The sequence below is a fragment of the Micromys minutus genome (assembly GCF_963924665.1).
Source record: "Micromys minutus genome assembly, chromosome: 8".
Lineage (NCBI taxonomy): Eukaryota > Metazoa > Chordata > Mammalia > Rodentia > Muridae > Micromys > Micromys minutus.
The window spans coordinates 48,348,608-48,368,641 of record NC_137977.1 but is presented as its reverse complement, the minus strand read 5'-3'; the positions used below and the strand labels follow the sequence as shown (position 1 = coordinate 48,368,641).

The following is a 20,034-nucleotide window of genomic DNA, read 5'->3' as shown; positions in this document are numbered from 1 at the left end:
TAACTGTAGCCCTGTCTGTGACATAATTATTTCCAAGACAATGCTTTGTGAACTAACTACATCTTTGTTTTGTAGGTTAGCAGTTGCTTAAGGCTCTGATTGAAAACATTGTCCTCCATTTAAGAAAATATTTTTCTCTTTTCATTTTCTAAAATATATATTTGATGTATATAATATATATACATATCAATATATATTAGAAAAATATCTGTCAAATATAGCCATTTTCAGTTACTGCAAAATAAATGGCTATAGTTGGCATTTATCTAACAGTAAAATTGAATATATTTTACCATTGGCTTTTATTTTTAAGAATGTAGACCAGACATACATCAGCTTTATAGACTATTATCTGCCTTGTTTGGAAACAATTATGCGGGCTTAAGTTCCCTCATTAAATCCTTTCAGAAAGCAGCGTTCAGTTAGAAATGAAATTAAGTGCATACCTAAAAACCCTTTAACTACACCTCAAATCTTAGAGCTGTTACCATGGATTCTATTCATACATGTTCATCCGGACATGTAAACAACCCAAGCCAAAGCCAGCTCTATTCTAGCCACTGGAGCTTTCTCACAACACAGGTGGAGTCTGCCTCTTGATGGCAGTTGTAGATGTTAACCCTGTGGTACTGTGCACTGGGGCACGGCTTAGGCAAGATGCTTCACCTTCTGAGACATTCTCTTTCAGGTGCAAGCTCGTTATAGCCTTCCCCTCTTTAATTATAGTCACTTTGGAAGTTAAACCTAATATGGATCTGACTCCCATGACCTAAACATTCCCCGAGATGTTGGTCAATTCAGGTGTTGCTCATTCCCAGGAAGCTGTATGTTAACTGAGATGAGTCTTGGAAAAACTTTTGGTGAGGGCTATCATTCTCAGAGGCTTCTGCAACATGGTACAAACACAGGACCCAAGCCCTGGGCATGTTTAGTGCCTTCACCATCATCCACCATTCTTCAGTTACAAGATGTGCCAGCTATTCATCCATCACTCGCTGACCTGTCTACACTAGTACCCAGCATTTGAGAATCTCTGTGCTTGTGGAAGCTACTTGCTCATGTATGCCACACACACAGCAGTAGGTATTTCAGATGCTGACACTCAGTTCTTCCCATCTACCAGATCTTAAATCCTGTCTCTTCAGCAAGGGCCAAACAGTTAAGAAAAGGCATGTTATGAGTTTCAGCATGTAATGACTTTAATATGGCTGCTTTGTTTTCAGTTCTAACTTTTGAGTTTTTTTTGTTTTTTTGTTTTTTTTTTTTAATATATTTTTGGCATGAGCCTGACCAAACAAACTAAGAAAGGGCTAGTAAAAACAATGTGGAGTTCTAAGGAAAAGGCACAGAGAAAATAATGCAGGACCTGATGGTGAAGGTAGGGAAAGTTATGGAAAGGAAGCTGTAGGAAAGATGTATTTTAAAAAAATAAAAAGAAGTCAGTGAAGAGAGGAAGAAAGGAAGGAAGGTAGGAAAGAAGTAAGGAGGGAGGGAAGAGAGGGAGGAAAAGAGAGGAGAGGAGAGAAGAGAGAGAGAGAGAGAGAGAGAGAGAGAGAGAGAGAGAGATATGCTGGGGTGTGAAAATAGACAAAAGCTCTGAGACAGAGCAAGCAGTTTAGAGACAGTAAGTAATAGGTTGCTCCCCACCTCCCATGTACAAGACCAAGAACTCAAAAGCAATGTCGGAGAACAAGAGGATATGAGAATGCAGTGGGAAAGATGCTAATAGCAATCAGAAAGAGACAGCAAAAGAGAAAGGGAGAAGGAGACCCACATTATAGAAGAGGCATTTTTAAAGCATGTGCTTGTTATGTTCAGCCAGTATCTACTGGATTCTGTCATCCTCAGTGGTCCTGGGCAGCTCTTGTGCAGGACTGAGAACAAAAAACATCTTGGTTAAAAGCCTCTGGAGCTATCAAGCATGGCTTCTTCTTTCCATATGCTCTCTTGTTTAAGGAGTGATGGCGGTAGGTATGCTGTGCTAAACGTGTGCTAACTTGGAAATGAACTGGGAGCTCGTGCCTGTGGATATGGATCCTGTTTGAAACACTTCTATGCATAGACTGGGTTGCTCCTTGCGAGGCGAGTCACTTGCTCTGGTTTGGAAGGATGCAATGCTCACTGTCCACTTTTGCATCTGGCAAGGCTACTGCTTGCAGTTTCTGCAGACCGGGAGTGAATTTTTGACAGGAGCAAAGCAAATGGGATACACAGAGAAGGAGGGTTGTTTTTTGTTTATCTTTTCTTTTCTCACATGCTTGAGGCTTCTGACTTGGGAGTTCTGAGTTGGTGTCATAAGAATTGGGACAGGTTCCACTCTGGTATAAATGCTAACACAAGTACTCTGCCCATCTTCTCTCCTAACAGCGAGCCCACACAGTGTACCATGCTGTATTCACGCCAAGGAACCACGGAGACCATTGAGGAGGTAGAGGCAGAAGCTGAGGAGGAGGTAGCTGAGGTGGTAGACGGTCTGGAGCCTGAGCTCCCTGATGCAGAAGAGAAAGAATATGCAGCTGAATATGAAGCAGAGGCAGAGGAGGTCAGCCTCACTCCGGATGAGGAATTGCCTCCGTTCTCTACAGATGATGGGGATGTGGAGGCCCCGCCCTCCTACAGCAAGGCGGTCAGCTTTGAGCATCTATCATTTGCATCACAAGATGACTCTGGGTGCAAGAACCACATGGTGGTTAGCCCTGATGACAGCCGTACAGACAAGCTGGAGTCAAGTATCTTACCGCCCCTGACTCACGAGCTGACAGCCAGCGATCTGCTGATGAGCAAGTAAGAGAAGAAAGTGGGCCTCCATCTTTAGCCAGGAACCCTCACAAACATGTATGTTCTAGTTACATATGCACAAAGCCTAGACATAGAAGGCAGACATACAGTCCTCAGACATCACTGTGACAGAGTAACAGACTCAGTAAAAACTATCCAGTGACACTTGTCTTGATACCTCTTTCTAGAATAAGGTCTCAGGAAGACTGGGAATCCCTAATTTGAAAACTCAAGATACTCTGAAATGCAAAAAGAGCTCTAAGGATATCCACATGATACAGGAAATAAATGAATGCATGTCATTAAACTTTGTGCATGCATAAAACTACTGGAAAACATCCTATGGAATGATCTTCAGACTTTACAAATACAGCATGCATAAAGCATACATTAATTTTATGTCAAAATTTGAATTTCATACCTAAGATATTTCATTACAAATACGAATAGTCTAAAACCTGAAGACCTTCAACATCTCAGACACTTCCCAAGTGGTTTTTTTTTTTTTTTTGACAAAGAATAATAAACCTATAAGAGGTTGTCTTGTTTATGTACCTGTGGATAAACACACAAACACACTCAGAGGAGACGTGCAGATTTCACAACACGAGATCTCGAAGATGCCAGTCAGTGATTTGAAAAAGGTGGACTCACGTGTCTGACCATGCTTCCTTTGACAGGATGTTCCATGATGATGAGCTTGAAGAATCTGAGAAATTCTACGTGGACCAGCCCCGGTTCTTGCTGCTCTTCTACGCCATGTATAACACTCTGGTAGCCCGCTCGGAAATGGTGTGCTATTTTGTGATCATCCTGAACCACATGATCTCTGCCTCCATCATTACCCTCCTGTTGCCCATCCTGATCTTTCTCTGGGCCATGCTGTCTGTCCCGAGGCCCAGCCGGCGCTTCTGGATGATGGCCATCATCTACACTGAGGTAGGCCAGTCTGCTGCATGACCTGCTTAGACTGACAACTATTATCCATTCTCAGCTATAATAACCTAGTTCCGGTCATTTTATATACCTTTTCAGGCCTCGTACCTTATACAAAGTAGGTTCTAGTGTCATTCCCACTGATTGTGGGACCTGTGAGATAAACCACTGTCACTATAACAGTCTTTTGCCAAATCAAGCAAAGTGTCCGGTGTCAGTGAGTATCCAACACAGTGGACTCAAGATTAAATAATAGTGAAGCACCTTGAATACAGTCTGATGTGGTGGCACATATTTTCATTTTGAAACCTAAAGTCACTTTCCATACATCTCAACACTGTCACTTGAAAACCTAAATGGCAGAAGGACATGTCTCAGACATAGGGGAACAAGAGCATACAGAGCCCTGTTTACCATTGTTCTTGTGACATACAGAAGTCCCATGAAGACTCAGAACATGTTAGAGGATAAGGCTCACATGTAATGTGTCCAGGCTTCTACAGTGTTTGGAGCTGTGGCATTTGTGATGAAGATCAAGTCTCTTCCCTGACTCAGAAGGAAAAGTTTACTTTGAACAGTATTGTTCTGGCTACTTATGACCCATGAAACAGGCACCATTTGAATCTGGAAAGACTGTAGATTTATTTATAAGTAATTTGAGTCAGGTGAAAACAGATTTTATAGTAAATGATTACAAAAGTATGTGGATTAAACATTTGCTGTATGTATACCCATGATTGAGAGGGATAGAGAGGAAGAGGGAGACAGAGAGAAGGAGGAAGAGAGGGGAGATGGGAGGAGAGAAGGGAGGGAGAGAGAGAAGTGCATATCCATTACTCTAAATGACCTCACTCTCTTGACAAAATAATAACTCCTGAGGGTCACTTCCATTACATACCTCCAGGACATAAACTTTTACAAAGAAGAGGGTGCATTCACCAGCACCAAACTCCACAATGTGGGAGGGAGCTTCTCAGATTTCTGTTCTTATATAAGTGAGTCACAGAAAACACCAAAAGGGTAGAAAAGGGGAAGAGCTGCAAAGCTCTCATCTTAAAAAGATTCTTGCTTAAGTCGGGGTTTTAAATTTTCTATCTCGGAGAAAGGTAACCGGGGGATCCAGTTGGCATTCCACGGTGCCCTTTGAACTGTGTGCAGAAGCACAAGAACGTGCTGCCCAGTGATGAAACAAGGGGGGGGGGGATCTTTCTGGTTTTCAGTGATTCAAAGACTAATGTGGAAGCAGGTAGAGAGAGAAAGAAAGAAAGGAAGGAAGGAAGGAAGGAAGGAAGGAAGGAAGGAGAGGAGAGGAGAGGAGAAGAGAAAAGAAAAGAAAAACACTGTCTAACTGTTTAGTAACATTCCTGGCTTCATCCCCTTCAATACCAAAACAAACTAACAAAACCTTACAAACTCCCCCAAAGTGCATAGTATTTCAGAAAATTTTACTAATCAGGGCATTGTGGTATTTAAAAATATATCACTATTCAAGCCTTTGTACCTTCCTTATTTTCATAGCAGGTTAGTTAAATGTATGATTAAGTCAACATAAAATCGACTCTTCCAAAATAGAACTTGACTAGTCATTCGGTTGATGATGAGTGGCCTGGTGGCTTTGCTTCACAATAGGTGACACTTTTAATAATATGGTGTTGCTCTTATTATGGGGATGAGAACTATCCTACTAACACTTTAAGCCCAGGAGCTTTGGGACCATCACAATAACAGCACATTATTCCTGAGCATTTCTACCACCAAAACTGTGAGGCAGACATGTTTTCTCAGTTCTTACATCACTGTTTCTTATATATTGCTATTCCTAAAAGGAGTGACTTTTTCTTTCTATCATCCATATGCAGGTGGCGATTGTAGTGAAATATTTCTTCCAGTTCGGCTTCTTTCCTTGGAATAAGGACTTGGAAATACACAAGGACAGGCCCTACTTCCCACCAAACATCATAGGGGTGGAGAAGAAAGAGGGTTACGTTCTTTATGACCTCATTCAGCTGCTGGCTCTGTTCTTCCATCGCTCCATTCTGAAGGTACCAAGCACTAACAGTTCATCACCCCCATGGTAATATGTTGAGTCTGCAACAGTGCTGAAGGTTCTGGATGTTATAGAGCATTGCACAAGGAGAGATGGTATCATTCCCACACTAGTTTAAGTCAAAGCATAAAAGAACACTCAGAGACAACACTTTGTCTGTCTTTGCCATCACAGCCTCTAGCCATCTTTTATTAATATTGGCTTCAACAAGGCAGTCTCTTATCATGAAGCTGTAGCTATTGGAAAGAGGCTATCTCAGGTCAAGCCCTGGCCTACTGTGCCTATATAATCTTGCCACTGAAGAAGCGATTGATTGCTCTCAAGGCCTGACGAAGACCTCTGCAAAGCAATGCATCCCCGACAAAGTCACTCTTTTCCTTTTAGTTTGTACACATTTACACACAGAGGTGCATAATACGTGCATAAACACACATATATTATAAATGTATGTGTGTATCATATGTGTGCATATAGCCCCTTTTATTAAACATAGATTCTTTTCTCATACGATACAATCCAAATGCAGTTTTTCCACCCCTTACTACCCCCAGTTCCTTCCTACCTACTCTCCTCCACCTGCATCCACTCCCTTTCTGTGCATTAGAAAGGAACAGCCTTCTAAAACAGAATAACAAAACCACAACAAAACATATCATAAGATAAGATGAAAACCATCGACATTGGACAAGACAAGCCAATAGGAAAAGAAGAGTCTCAAGAGAAGGTACAAGAATCAGAGACCCACTTGTTCATGCATTTAGGCATCCTGTAAAAGTCCTAAACTGGAAGTTATAGGACATATGCAGAGGACCTGGTGCAAACCTATATAGGCCTACAATTGCTGCTCCAGTCTCTGAGCTCAAAGGAGCCTTGCTCAGTTGTTCCAGAGGATGTTGTTCTCCTGATGTCTTCCATCCCCTCTGTCTCCCTACTCCTTCTTTCTCCTCTGCTGTGGGGTTTCCTGAGCTCTAATGGAAGAGATTTGATGGAGACATCTTGTTTAGAGCTTGTCTTTCAAGATCCCTCTCACCCATAATGCCTAACTACCAGTCTCTGTGTTTGTTCCCACCTGCTGCTGCCTGTTTCAATGGCCATGCGAATATTTTTCTTTGCAGGTACAAATTTTAAACAGAGAAACTATAAACAGAAGTTGGCCAGTCTACTATAACTATGCACAAATCACTATGCAGCTTACATTTCCAGGCCACTGTGCCTTTTGTCACAGTCCTGATTTTTTCTATCTCTACCTTGCTTTCTTTTCCAAAGTATTCCAAATATATAACTCATCAAATCAAGTCATGTTTTTATCAGCCCTTAGAAGGATCTCTTTTAGAATAAACCAGGAGCTTTGATATATATTTGATATATGTTTGGGGATTTAAATGTATACCCATCTTTGCTCTACATCCAAATATGACCCAGGACTCAATGAGTATCCGAGGCTGTTATCCAACTTGTGATTCTCCTGCCTCAGTCTCCTTGATGATAGGGTGATGGGCATGCACTACTATGCTCAGCTATGACTCACAGGGAAGAACAGGCCAAGCTTTGAGGAATGAATGTAAGAAAACAAACCATCTAGGGCTCAGGAGAGGAGCTCACTGGGGTATATTACATACCAATGGAACTACATCATAATCATGTGTGGTCTGAGTGGGGGCTCACTCTAGCATTGTACATTCGTCCCCTCTTTAAGAACTCTTTATCCCTTCTCCTTACAGTTCTGTACAAGCTCCCTTAGACATATATCACTTGGCTTTACATTTAAAAAAACCCACATCTTATTTAAAAAGAAAGAAAGACAGACAGACAGACAGTTGGTCACCTGTGATGCTAGCTAGCCTCAGCTGTCATCTTCTCTTCTTCTCAGTGTCACGGCCTATGGGACGAGGATGACATTGTTGACAGCAACACAGAAAAGGAAGGCTCTGATGATGAGCTCTCCCTTGATCAGGGCAGAAGAGGCTCCTCAGACTCACTGAAGTCCATCAATCTGGCTGCCTCTGTAGAATCTGTCCACGTGACCTTCCCAGAGCAGCCAGCAGCCATCCGGAGAAAACGTTCCTGCAGCAACTCCCAGATCTCCCCACGGTCCAGCTTCTCTTCCAATAGGTCCAAAAGAGGTATCTATTACATGGCCACTGGGCTGAAACGAGCCCCACACAGTCTCATTCATCTGGTGTCTCTGCAGCCGGAGAGGGGTGGTTCAATGCTATCAAGAGAAGATATTGTGACATGGAAGTAACATGTCTGGCACTAGACAGACCCAAGTTCAGACCTTGTCTCATCTGTGTGTAGCTTTGGTGTTCAATATGTGTGGGTCCACGTGTGTGCTGGGTGTGCTATAAATCGTAACAGTTTGAAAACGAATTTAGACTTTGCCAGTGAAGGTTTTTCAGGGTGGAGTGAGGACTGAACCCAGGATCTTTCTCATATCTACCAATGGGCTCTGTCTGCCCCTTTCAGTTTTTCTAGATTTTATGCTAAGGTATGTCTCCCTTCATTTCACAAGCTGGATTTAAACTCACTATGTAGATAGAATAGGTGAGCCTTGAACTTCCAAATCCTCCAGCTTCAACCTCCATATTAGTTAGGATTACAAGCCTGTGCCACAAAGTTTGCCTTTATTTGGAGACTTTTAACAAAATTGTGTAGTTGTTTCCTAAACTGGTCATTAATTTCTTACTCAACATAGAGTGAGATCAGAGAGTAGCTATCCATGCAGTTGATATTAGAACGTAATTGTGCCTTTGTAGTTATGGGGCTCATAAATGATGCTTCCCTGGGTCTCATGCATTTGTCTTTATAACCTACTTATCGATCTGAGTAACTATCTGGATATTGGAAGACCAGCTCATATTTGTTTTATGGTTGTAGAAATTAGGATATGAAAATAAGTCTGAGTCACACACCCCCATCTGGAAAAGCTAAGTCCTAGAACATTACTGAGAAAGAGTAAAAGAATTCTTCCATGGGTTTCTTTCTGAACAAATGCTTCAGAAGCATACAGAGAAGAACCACTGGATGTGAACTCATTCCAGCCTCATCACACCAGACTTTTAAACACTCAGCAGAAACTCTTAAACCATTTGCGCCTTGCATCCTCTGGTACAGGCGAACGCCAGCCCCACACCCAACCTGATTTCTGCTGGCAGATCCACTGTTTGCCTTCCAGCCTGTGAATTTTCTTTTTTTCTTGCTCTTTCTAGGCAGCACAAGCACCCGAAACAGCAGCCAGAAAGGAAGCAGTGTTTTGAGTCTTAAACAGAAAAGCAAAAGAGAACTTTACATGGAAAAGCTTCAAGAGCATTTAATCAAAGCAAAGGCATTTACCATAAAGAAGTGAGTGAGTAGAAACACTGGGCTGTGTACATTGTCTGGAGCTGGGGAACTGATACCAATGGCTTCCTACAAAACAGAGGTGAAGAACGGAGATAAAGTGACCCAAGGTTATCTTGTTTTAGAAGCCATTTGTTAGTAAGTGCATAAAGTCAAGAGTTCATTTTATAAGTTTTGGGCATTGCTCCTGGAAGTTTGGCCAGGCATAGAGAAAAATGAGGTTCACACAGATGGGAGTCATGATGCCCCTTTCCCCCGGAAAGAGGGCTTGGTGGCATGGGGCCAGGCTGTGTATTCAGTGTCCTAGAATTGGTCCATAGCCTACTTTCATAGGTCCTTCCACTTGTAGGTAATTCAAAGGGTCCATGCCCAAGCACCAGGATGGTGAAAGGTACAACATATTTGGGACTGTAATGTGAATCAAGCAAGGCCAACCCTGAATATAGATACATAGGCTCGGACTTGGAAATCCTGCAGCACTCAAATGGAGCCTTGATTTGAAGGCAGGACCCAAATCACAGTGAAGATACGGTAGAGGCTGCAGGGTAAGCCAGAGATACAAGGGCACAGTGGTAATGGCAAAGAAAGGAAACAAAATCCAAGAAAGGCAGAGAGGTACCATAATGGGCATAAGACCTCAAGCCAGAAGACACAGGAGACATCTGACATTTGTTTATGCTGAGATCTGGCCCTCCAGGTCTCAGAATGCTCAAGGTTCCCTCACTTTATCTTCCTCAGACCCTGTACCTCAGTCATAGTCTCTTCCCAGTTTTCTACAAGACAAGATTGTAATACACAGGGTTCTGCAGCATAGGCTCCCACGTAGTGACTAGCTGGACCCAGATAGCCACATACAGAGAACCTGGATTTTAGTGCCTTTTTTTTTTTTTTTTTTTTTGTCATTCTATGGTGCTTCAAGGGAAGATTCATGGCATGATGCAGGTCATACTTGCTTTGCCAATATACTCATCTTGTATTCCTTGACCAGGAGTATTTCCAAGAAACTCTTCCTTAGCTTTAGAGGAAGGTGGGACCTGGATAGAGAGAAGCAGGAGAAGTGGACTCAAGGTATTGTCAGTCATTTTTCCCTCTGGACCTTCTAAATTAAATGGGCTTGTTTTGCAGGACTCTACAGATCTACGTACCCATTCGGCAATTCTTCTATGACCTCATCCACCCAGACTACAGTGCTGTGACTGATGTGTATGTGCTGATGTTCCTGGCTGACACCGTGGACTTCATCATTATTGTCTTTGGCTTCTGGGCTTTTGGGGTAGGTTGGGGCAAGGACCTCCACTTCTCCACTGACTTTAAAAGGAACACATGTCCATCTTTGGGAACTGTCACTCATGCGTAGCCTGTTCTGTCATCCCCAGAAACACTCGGCAGCTGCAGATATCACCTCTTCTCTGTCAGAAGACCAGGTCCCCGGGCCATTCCTGGTGATGGTTCTTATTCAGTTTGGAACCATGGTGGTGGACCGTGCACTCTACCTCAGGAAGACTGTCCTTGGCAAGGTCATTTTCCAGGTCATTCTCGTGTTTGGGATTCACTTCTGGATGTTCTTCATCCTGCCCAGTGTGACTGAGAGGTAAGTTCTCCCCACAGACATCCAACAGGATTGGCCAGAAGCACAGTAGAAGGCGGGGATTTTACTGAGGTTCAGTACAAATCTAGGGTAGGAATCGACATCCCCTCCTCAATGCTTTATCTCTAGTTCATCCACATTTGCAAAAACAAAGGTTCGGAGAAAAGAGAAGCAATGGCCTCAGTACCATCTAGGACCAAGGATCCTTGAGTCTTGTTTTTCTCTACTCTCTAGCTGTTGTCGGGAGGACTGGATCCGGTCTGAGGTGCACCCTTTGGTGGGGGAAAGGACATGATAAAATGTCATATGATAAGCTCCTGAGAGATGGTCATTCAGCTGCTTGAAAACATATTGGGAGATGATAAGGGGAAAAACACAGTGTCTGCCTTGCGGATGATAATGGAACCTTAAAAGCACAGGTTAGAGGACCAGGAAACCTTACTCCGAGATGGTGCTATTTCTGTGGAGACAACTATTGCTAATGGTTAAAATGGGATGTCAGAGGGATGAGTGGGTTTAGAAAGGGTAGGTATTGCCAAGCAAGTTGGAGTACATGGTGATTCCAGCATTCAGGAGGCTAAAGCAGAAAGACCATGAGTTTGAGGCCAGCCTGGGCATTACAACAAGACTATATTTCAAGAATAAGGCTGCTCGAAGTTCTTCACTGGGGGCAGGTACTGTGTTTTTCCTAGGCCTAGAATGGGATAGATCTAAAAGTCCTCAGTAAAATGAGTTCTAAAGTACCCCAAATTCTCTTCCACTTCTCCCTTCTCTTCTACACCCAAAGTTCTTCCTTTTCTCCTATATGCTTTTTGCAACCCACAGATCCACCTCAAACCAGTCTTGTGACCAAGTCAGTGCTTAATGTGTGAAGAAAATAATGAATAAAAGAACAATAGAGGAGATTGGTGTAAAGAAGAGATGTCTGCCCTGTTATGTTATCAAAAAAGTGGAAGTGTCCAGGTCACATAGTAGGGCTGAGGTTTTTATTAAATAGATCAGAATGTATGCATATAGCATGGTATAGCTCTCTCTGCCATTGGCTTGAACAGTGATGTTTCCAAGTCAATGGTACTGTATTCAGAGTCCATTTGGAAATGCTCCCTCTTACTGTGACCTGCTGTCTTAAACATCCTCAAGTGTCCTGGAAACCATGCTCATGTTCAATAGCAAGTTTGACCTTTTGTCCAAACAGCAGTCATCCTTGGTGGAGTCATACGTACAATCCACAGATTGGGATGGCAAATATTTCCACACCACATGAAGCAACGGACTCAGATGTAACATACAATGAGGAAATCCAAATTGTCCCTAACAGTGAATGGCTGTAGCTCACTGGAGGACCTGGCCTCTGGCCTTTTCAGTTAGTCCCATAGCAGTTATTACTGTATAATACAAAAAGGAATTAGGAATGGATTAAAAGGAAAAATCAACTTAAAATACTTTGACTCTAAAATAGATAAAATAAAAAGGGGACTGTTGCTCTAAGCATACCCTGTATGTAACAGTTCAGTAAAGTCCACATTCAGCCATGAATAGTCTGAGAACACACCTCACAGCAAACAACTGGGTAAGGCACCTCTTCTGTACAAACACAACAATAGGAAGAATGTTGGGAAGCATACTTTTTAGTTTATAAAACACTTAGTACTATCTGTGCCTTAAATCAAAGAAATAAGCCAAATGTGATGCACAAGGCAGCTGATAAATTTATCCATTTTTTCCTAATACATAAAGGTGTCTCAGAATAGTTTCTGCTATGTATTCCAAACTGTGGGTCATTTGAAGTTAAAAATGTAATTTCTTGAAGAGTGTCTTAGTTAGGGTTTTATTGGTGTGAACAGACACCATGACATATGCAAGTTTTATAAAAGACAACATTTAATTGGGGCAGGCTTACAGGTTTAGATGTTCAGTCCAGTATTAAGGCAGGAGCATGGCAGCATCCAGGCAGGCATGGTGCAGGAGGAGCTGAGAGTTCTGCATCTTCATTCAAAGGAAGCCAGGGACCAACAAAGCATCCTCAGGCAGCTAGGAGGAGTGTCTCCAAGCCCACCCCCAGAGTGACACACTTCCTCCAACAAGGTCACACCTTCTAACAGTGCCACTCCTTGGGCTAAGCATATACAAACCACATACACACAAAGAGTATATTTTAATTCAACTATAGTGCCTGCATCACATATTCTGTATGAAAATGCTTATTGATGAATTGAGTTAACAATGATTTAATGTAATCACAGTCTTAGCAACTTAATGATAATAAGGCACAGAGAATGCTCCAGTCACAGAATGAACATTTCTTTCTTGTTTAACTGTTCTATTTTTGATTTGGGTGTAATCCACTAGGTAGAGAATTATTTAGACTTATCCTAAGGTATAGAGGAGACATTTATTTGTCCTTTGTTTTTAACTGCTGCCTTCTGTACAAGGAAAGTACCCCAATCCTTTACCTTCTATAATTTTGCTTTTTAGGAAATTCAGCCAGAACCTGGTGGCTCAGCTTTGGTACTTTGTGAAGTGTGTGTACTTTGGGTTGTCTGCCTATCAAATCCGTTGTGGCTACCCAACACGTGTGCTCGGAAACTTCCTCACAAAGAGCTACAACTACGTCAACCTCTTCTTGTTTCAAGGGTGAGGGCACTGTCTTGCCTGTCACTGGTGGAGGGGAAGCAGTGGAAAGGCTGTGCGCGTCTTCCACAAGGAAGCAAGGGTGTAAGGCATTCCGAAACTCTTACGGTGTCAGAAACACTCATTGCTTGCTTTTCTACCTTTACACATGTAGTCATGGAGAACCTGCCAGAAAGTTGCCCTAGAATTACCCAGACTTGGTTAATTTCCATGTTAGCAACTTGCCTAGTTACCATGATAATGTTTGGGGATTAAAAAGTACAAATTCCCCTCTTCCCAAAGCTCAGGGATCACCAAAGGAGAGTTTGGCAGAAAGATTCTAAAAGCTAGAGGCAGCAGGTGAGTACAACAAAAGAGTATAGTCTTGACACAGCAAGCAGTTGTAACCATGAGCTCACAGCAGTTGTAACAACCCCGTGCACAAGACCCACGCAAGAACAGTCTGGACAGTGTCTCAGCCTGGAGCAAGAGTGTGGGTCACAAAGACCCACCCTTAGCTGAATTGCTATTGGCAATCGATGATGGCTGGAAGACTGAGATTCGGTTTTTTTCAAGGGTGTGGGTCCTCGGAAGCTACCCGTGCTTGAATAGATGGTCCTAAACACACAATCATAGAGACTGCACTAAGTAGACTCCACAGGTTTAAAAATAAAACAACCCATGGAATTGGGTGGGAAAAATACAATGAGACATATAGAGGAGGAATTATAGAGGAGGAAATGAGGGACGAATTAGCAAAAATCACATTATATGCAAGTATGGATTTTTCAAGCAATAAGGGGGGGGGGCAAAGTAAGCATATGTAATCCTTAGGTATTAGTATATTTCTGGACATAGTAAAACAGAAAAACAGGAATCTGAACCATTTCAGAAGACATCTGGAATTCTTTGTGTGCACGGAACTCATCCATGAAGAACCTTAAGTGGCACCATGCTGCCTGTTTCTGATGCTTAGCTCATCAAACAAGCTACATTACTTCTTCCACATGATGATTTCCATAGTGGTATACCCTTGCATTCTCCCCAAGTTATACTATGTTTTAAGAGGTAAGGTAGCTGTAGGCAGAGCTGGCACCTCCATGGTGCTAGCCCTGAGTCCTGGTGATAGTTCAGAGGAAAGGTTGGGTGCATTCAGATCTTGTGATCAATCACATGTCCTACTCTAGGTGTGGATCTCATGTTTTTTCCAGGTATTTGATTACTGTTTAATCTGTAGAGCTGAAATAGCCCAGGGGAGGGATTCTGAGTGAGAACAAAACTGTTGTTGGGATCCTGGAATGAGCCCAGTTTCCCAGCCTGGGGAGAAAAAAAAAAAAAAAAAAAAAAAAAAAAAAAAAAAAAAACCTTTACATTCAAAGACTCTAGAATAGTCCTCAGAGCCTTCTGAAGCTTAGGCTAGCTCATCCCTCAATATAGCTCAAAGACAAGAAGCTTGGACAGAATCAGTTAGACTTGTTAACCTAATAAGGCACTGGTTTTGAGTCCTCTCTCTGGCCCCAGTGACACTGCCTGGTCCTCTGCCTTCCCCCGTTTGCTCTCTTCTTTATCAGGTGTATATTCCATACTGACTCATCCATCAAATAATCTCTGCCCAACTGATTCTTTAGTACAAACACACGTGAAAGAAACAGAATCAACTTCAATACTCTTTTACTATAAAATCACAGTGAGTTACAGCATCAGAGAAAGCAGGAATGAACATTATGAATCCATATACTCAGTTTATAATGTGAAGCAGCTGGATTTTACTATGAGGATCACCTTGAGATTTTTTTTTTTTTTTTTTTTAACTCATGGTGCTTTACACGAACTGTTGCATGATCTCCTGAGGTGAAGTATATACAACAGGACCATCCTCCAAATGTGTGTCTGACTAAACTTGGTTCCTGGCAGGTTCCGCCTGGTCCCGTTTCTGACTGAGCTGCGGGCAGTGATGGACTGGGTGTGGACAGACACAACCCTGAGCCTCTCCAGCTGGATCTGTGTGGAGGACATTTACGCACACATTTTCATCTTAAAGTGCTGGCGAGAGTCGGAGAAGGTAAAGAGCGGATAGGTGAAGGTCCCTCCTTCCTGCCCGCTGCTCTTGAGCACAGGTCTGTTACAAGATTAATGTGGATGCTCCGTGGTTATGGAGGCAGGGGACAAAACCTGCCGCCAGCCATAAATACAACATTGATTTCCAGCGCCCTGGGGTTGGAGGTTTTAAAGTCATTTCTGTTGTTGTTAGCAACAGCATTCAGATGTTATGGAAAATGTTATTTGACTAGGGGACTATTACGTTTAAATATAGGTTATCTCTATTGGATATTCTAAAAGTTCACTGTATGGAACCAGAATATCTGGCATATATGGTATATACACATATAATATATGTGGTGTATACATTATAATGTATGTATATACGTAGACAGAAACATACAACTGACATTAGCCAAAGAGTGGGAAAATGTCTTCCTGCCTTACCTCAGAGGTCTCTTTGGAAGAGGCTCCTATAAAGTGCCTAACATCCCCTGCGTGTTCCAAGCTTTACCTGGCCAGATGGCTCTCCAGTTAGTCAGGAGGCATGGCACACTTGTTTATGAGGTTTCCAGAATTGAAGGAGCTTGTCAGTGCTGAGGAGACAGAGACATACTCCACACTGCCACTAAAGAGTTGCTCTAAACTTTTAGGGACTTCAGCTTGGGCTGAACCAGAATTTGTGGCTTTGATGCTAAAAAGAATGTCAGGGCTTTTCCAAGAAGCAGGGTCAGAGATTTCTCTTAGAGGTATCTTAATATAGGCTTAAGCACAAGAGCTATGAGCAAGAAACACACTCAGAAGAAAGTAAGAGAGAGACACACGGGATGGTACAGATGTGGGCACCTTTAAGAGGATCAGGTAGCCAGTTGACCAGTGTTAGCCTCGTGCACTCTTGGTGGTTTTCGTGTTGCATTTCAGGAAGCTGCTATGATTTTTCCCCTTTTCTTTTTTTTTTTGAGAAGTGAAATTGCAGGCTGGCCTCTTGGGTGGGGTTGCAATCTGGTAAACTACAACTGGAAGCCCCTAAAATCCTAGGATTGTGCAGTGTCTTGGTACATCTTTTTCTAGAAATAGGGTGTGTGGTGAGATACTGCAGGTTTATGGCTGGGAAGAGGCTGATAGACCCCGTGGACTGAAGCTACTGACACTTGTGAGTTATAAAGTGGGTGCTGGGAATCAAACTCATGTCCTCTGGAAGAGTATCCAGACCTGTTGGCCATTTCTACTGTCTCTTGTTGGTATTTTAAGAAGTAAAAATACTGGAATCATGACAGAATATCCTAGTCTGTTTTTGTTGTTGTTGTTGTTGTTGATAATGATGATGAAGATGATGATGATTTTGTCGTTGATGATGAAGATGAAGATGATGATGATTTTGTCGTTGATGATGATGATGATGATGCACTAAACACCTGAGACTGGGAATTTACAAAGAAGAGATTTATTTTGACTTTGGTCCCTTCAGGGCAGCATCTTTTTTTGCTTCCTGCCTCTCTCTCTCTCTCTGCACAGTAAGAAAGCAGAGAAAGAAGCTGACAATTCTTAGAAGTGGGGATGGTCTCCTATGATGACATGACCATTCCTCAAGAAACTTTTAGTTGCCCTGCAAAGGTCCCACCACTTTCCCACACTGTAGCGAGAATGCCACACAGACTGGTTCTCTGGGGATAAACTATATCCAACCATAGGGAATATACCTAAGGACTGAGAATAACGGCCAGGGAAACAAGGGCTAACAAATGGTCACAGTGTTACTATATATAACAGATGGTTACAAATGAGAGCACTACAACCATTAGGAATCCTGTGGACCAGTAGCAAAATATAAGAAGCAGAAATAACAGCTATTTTCAACATTGTGAAACTTTGAAAAAAATGCGTAAAAATTAGTTTCAGATTTGTGAGACATAAACCAACAAACAGACAAGTAAGCAAAGGCTTTAACAAATGCCAACAGAAAACAAATACATTCCTAACAATCAATGCTATTGCATGACAGAGCTGGCTGCCTTAAAAGGTAAGTGTCCAAGTTCACAGTAAAGACCTCAGAGGATAACTTACTTCATTAAGATTCTGACTCTACTTCCATGTTAGATTTCCTATACTGCAACCAAACACCTAAGACGAGTGAACTCAAAAAGAAGAAAGGTTTGTGTTTTGGAGATACAGTATTTTTTACAGAGCCCACACATCCTCCCATACTGTTAAATCATCTGTACTCATGACACCTAACAGCACGTAAGTGCTCAAGAAATAGAGATCAGGCTGTGATCTTGAGTGAGTTACAACAAAAAGATAGTCTGTACCCATAATTCCCCCTCTAATATATGTAACCCGACACTAGCTGGACCTGTAGTAGTGGAGCCTACAGGGAGAGAGAATAATGACCTTCCCTCATCCTCAAAGAAGCTCAGACTTCCCTTCCTGATGGCCTCACATCCCATGGGCGCTAGGGACAAAGCCTGCGGACCTGAGGCTGAGAGTCCTCTCTGTTAAGTTCATCACAGTCTCCTGTGGCAGCCTAGAAGTCACGTGACTGGAACACCCTGTTACAAAGGGCCGTAAATGGAGGACTGAGAATGCATGGCCTTTGTTTTCAATCTGCCACAAACACTTGTTGAGCCACTATCTGTGTGACCAGAATCTGCTACAGCACCCAAAGCCCCAAAGCATAGGTCATAAGGTGCAGTGGAAAGACACTTGTTGTGCAGGCTTAAAATAGATATTTTGCCAGAGAGCACCTTCCGGGACTTACCAGAAGGAAGGGAGGCTCAGTATCTAGCTTGAGCTTTGGTGCACCTTGACACGCAGCTGACCGGAAGTAGGTGTCTGCCCTGTGTCAGAACAAGTGGAGAGGAACCAGGGCTAAATTTGAGTTGCCCGGTGCTGGGGGAGGATCACTCATCCTTACCGGAGCCTCCCTCCCTCGCCTCCTGGCAGGCACCGGCTGAGTCTTCCTACATCCTTGTGTTGCAGAGATACCCTCAGCCCAGGGGCCAGAAGAAGAAGAAAGCCGTGAAGTACGGCATGGGAGGGATGATCATTGTCCTGCTCATTTGCATCGTCTGGTTTCCTCTCCTCTTCATGTCTTTGATCAAATCTGTCGCAGGGGTTATCAACCAACCCCTGGATGTGTCTGTCACAATTACCCTGGGAGGGTATCAGGTAATCTGGCTTCCTCGTTGTTCTAGAACCTTTCCTCTTTTTTTAATATTTACTTATGTTATATATACAACGAGTACACTGTAGCTGTCTTCAGACACACCAGAAGAGGGCATCAGATCCCATTACAGATGGTTGTGAGCCACCATGTGGTTGCTGGGACTTGAAAGAGTCCTCTGGAAGAGCAGTCAGTGCTCTTAACTGCCGAGCCATCTCTCCAGCCCTCTAGAACCTTTCCTGGTGCAGTATTTATGTATGAAAGCCCTAACTAGAATGTGCAGTGATGGTTCTCAAAGCCAGAGGGTTTTTTATCTAAATGTTCGCCGATCAGCAGACACGTGTTACATGGGAGAAAGTGCAGGAACTTGGGGACAGGGTAGTTCCATTTGCTGAGGCTATGCCAGGGCGTGGGTTTGATCCCCAGCATGGCAAACAATAACAGCAACCGCAGCATTAACGGTGGCTCCTTAGTTATGAGCACAGAACTGAAAGGAGATCTCTGAGGACAACTGCCTTCCAGGCATGAGTAGGGCATAGCTATATAAATGTCTGCAGAATGCTGACTGTGCCTTTGTCCCCAGCCTATCTTCACCATGAGTGCCCAGCAAAGCCAGCTGAAAGTTATGGATGGTGCAAAGTATAACGAATTCCTAAAGTCATTCGGCCCCAACAGTGTAAGTAAATGCATGCCAAACTCTCTGAAGACCACCATGGAGGCTCTCTTGCTAGTTGTCAAGTGGCTGGACGGCTTTGCTTGTGCCTCCTGGTGGTGAGCACATCAGCAGCTACACGTGGGCCCTGGCTGGCCACCGGCTACTTTGATACTCTTAGAAAGTATGAAGTAACAGGAAACACAAGTTTAATTCATTTTTAATGAAAGTTCTGTATGGTTTTACTCATTTAAACAAATGCATACAGTTTTTAAACTGTAGTGGTATTGATCTTTGATTGGCCTACCTGTTCTGGGAACCTTGAATTAAGAAATTAACTCAAAATATGAGAAAGTAATAGGCGGCTACTTGCTTAAGAGCACATTGATTTTGATAGCAAAAACTGAAGTGATTTGAGTGTTTAAAAATAAAAACTCATTGGCCAAGAAAATGATACCAAATACATTGCATGAATCTGATTGGCTACTCTGCAGCCATCTTGCAAACAAAGGCCTGCACTTCTGACCAGATTTATGTTATTACCCACTTTGCTATCTGAGGTAAAGATTTCCCAAGCAATTTCACTTGTCATAGAGCTGCCTTTAAGAATCCTATGAGTTATACAATAAGTTCTCAAGTAAAACATAGGTTTTTAAAAAAGAATCTGACTATTATATTTTTGAAACATTAAACTAAAAGCAGTGTGTCCCCTGACAATGGCAGGTAGGACTGTACCCAATGGTCTTTCTTTCTCTGTAGTTTACATTCCAATAATATAATAATATAATGACACAGTTTTCACCATAAAGACAGTTTCACAAATGATTTATGGAAACAGATCAAGTAATCATATCTGTTTAAAATATCCATCAACAGTGCAT

General features: G+C 42.6%; 1 protein-coding gene across 4 annotated transcripts in view; it reads left to right on the top strand.

Annotated features, from left to right (window-relative positions):
* The window catches only part of PIEZO2 (piezo type mechanosensitive ion channel component 2), a gene marked incomplete at both ends in the record, with an annotated part of 345,228 nt that overhangs the window by 316,903 nt on the left and 8,291 nt on the right, over window positions 1-20,034 (top strand). For all 4 annotated transcript variants that reach the window (XM_080920084.1, XM_080920082.1, XM_080920083.1 and 1 more), the window contains 11 exons: window positions 2,368-2,784; window positions 3,459-3,717; window positions 5,574-5,756; window positions 7,632-7,884; window positions 8,971-9,103; window positions 10,226-10,373; window positions 10,477-10,691; window positions 13,164-13,322; window positions 15,213-15,360; window positions 18,318-18,506; window positions 19,085-19,177. In XM_080920084.1, coding sequence (XP_080776210.1) covers window positions 2,368-2,784; window positions 3,459-3,717; window positions 5,574-5,756; window positions 7,632-7,884; window positions 8,971-9,103; window positions 10,226-10,373; window positions 10,477-10,691; window positions 13,164-13,322; window positions 15,213-15,360; window positions 18,318-18,506; window positions 19,085-19,177 — 2,197 coding nt within the window. The remainder of the gene's footprint in view (window positions 1-2,367; window positions 2,785-3,458; window positions 3,718-5,573; window positions 5,757-7,631; window positions 7,885-8,970; window positions 9,104-10,225; window positions 10,374-10,476; window positions 10,692-13,163; window positions 13,323-15,212; window positions 15,361-18,317; window positions 18,507-19,084; window positions 19,178-20,034) is intronic.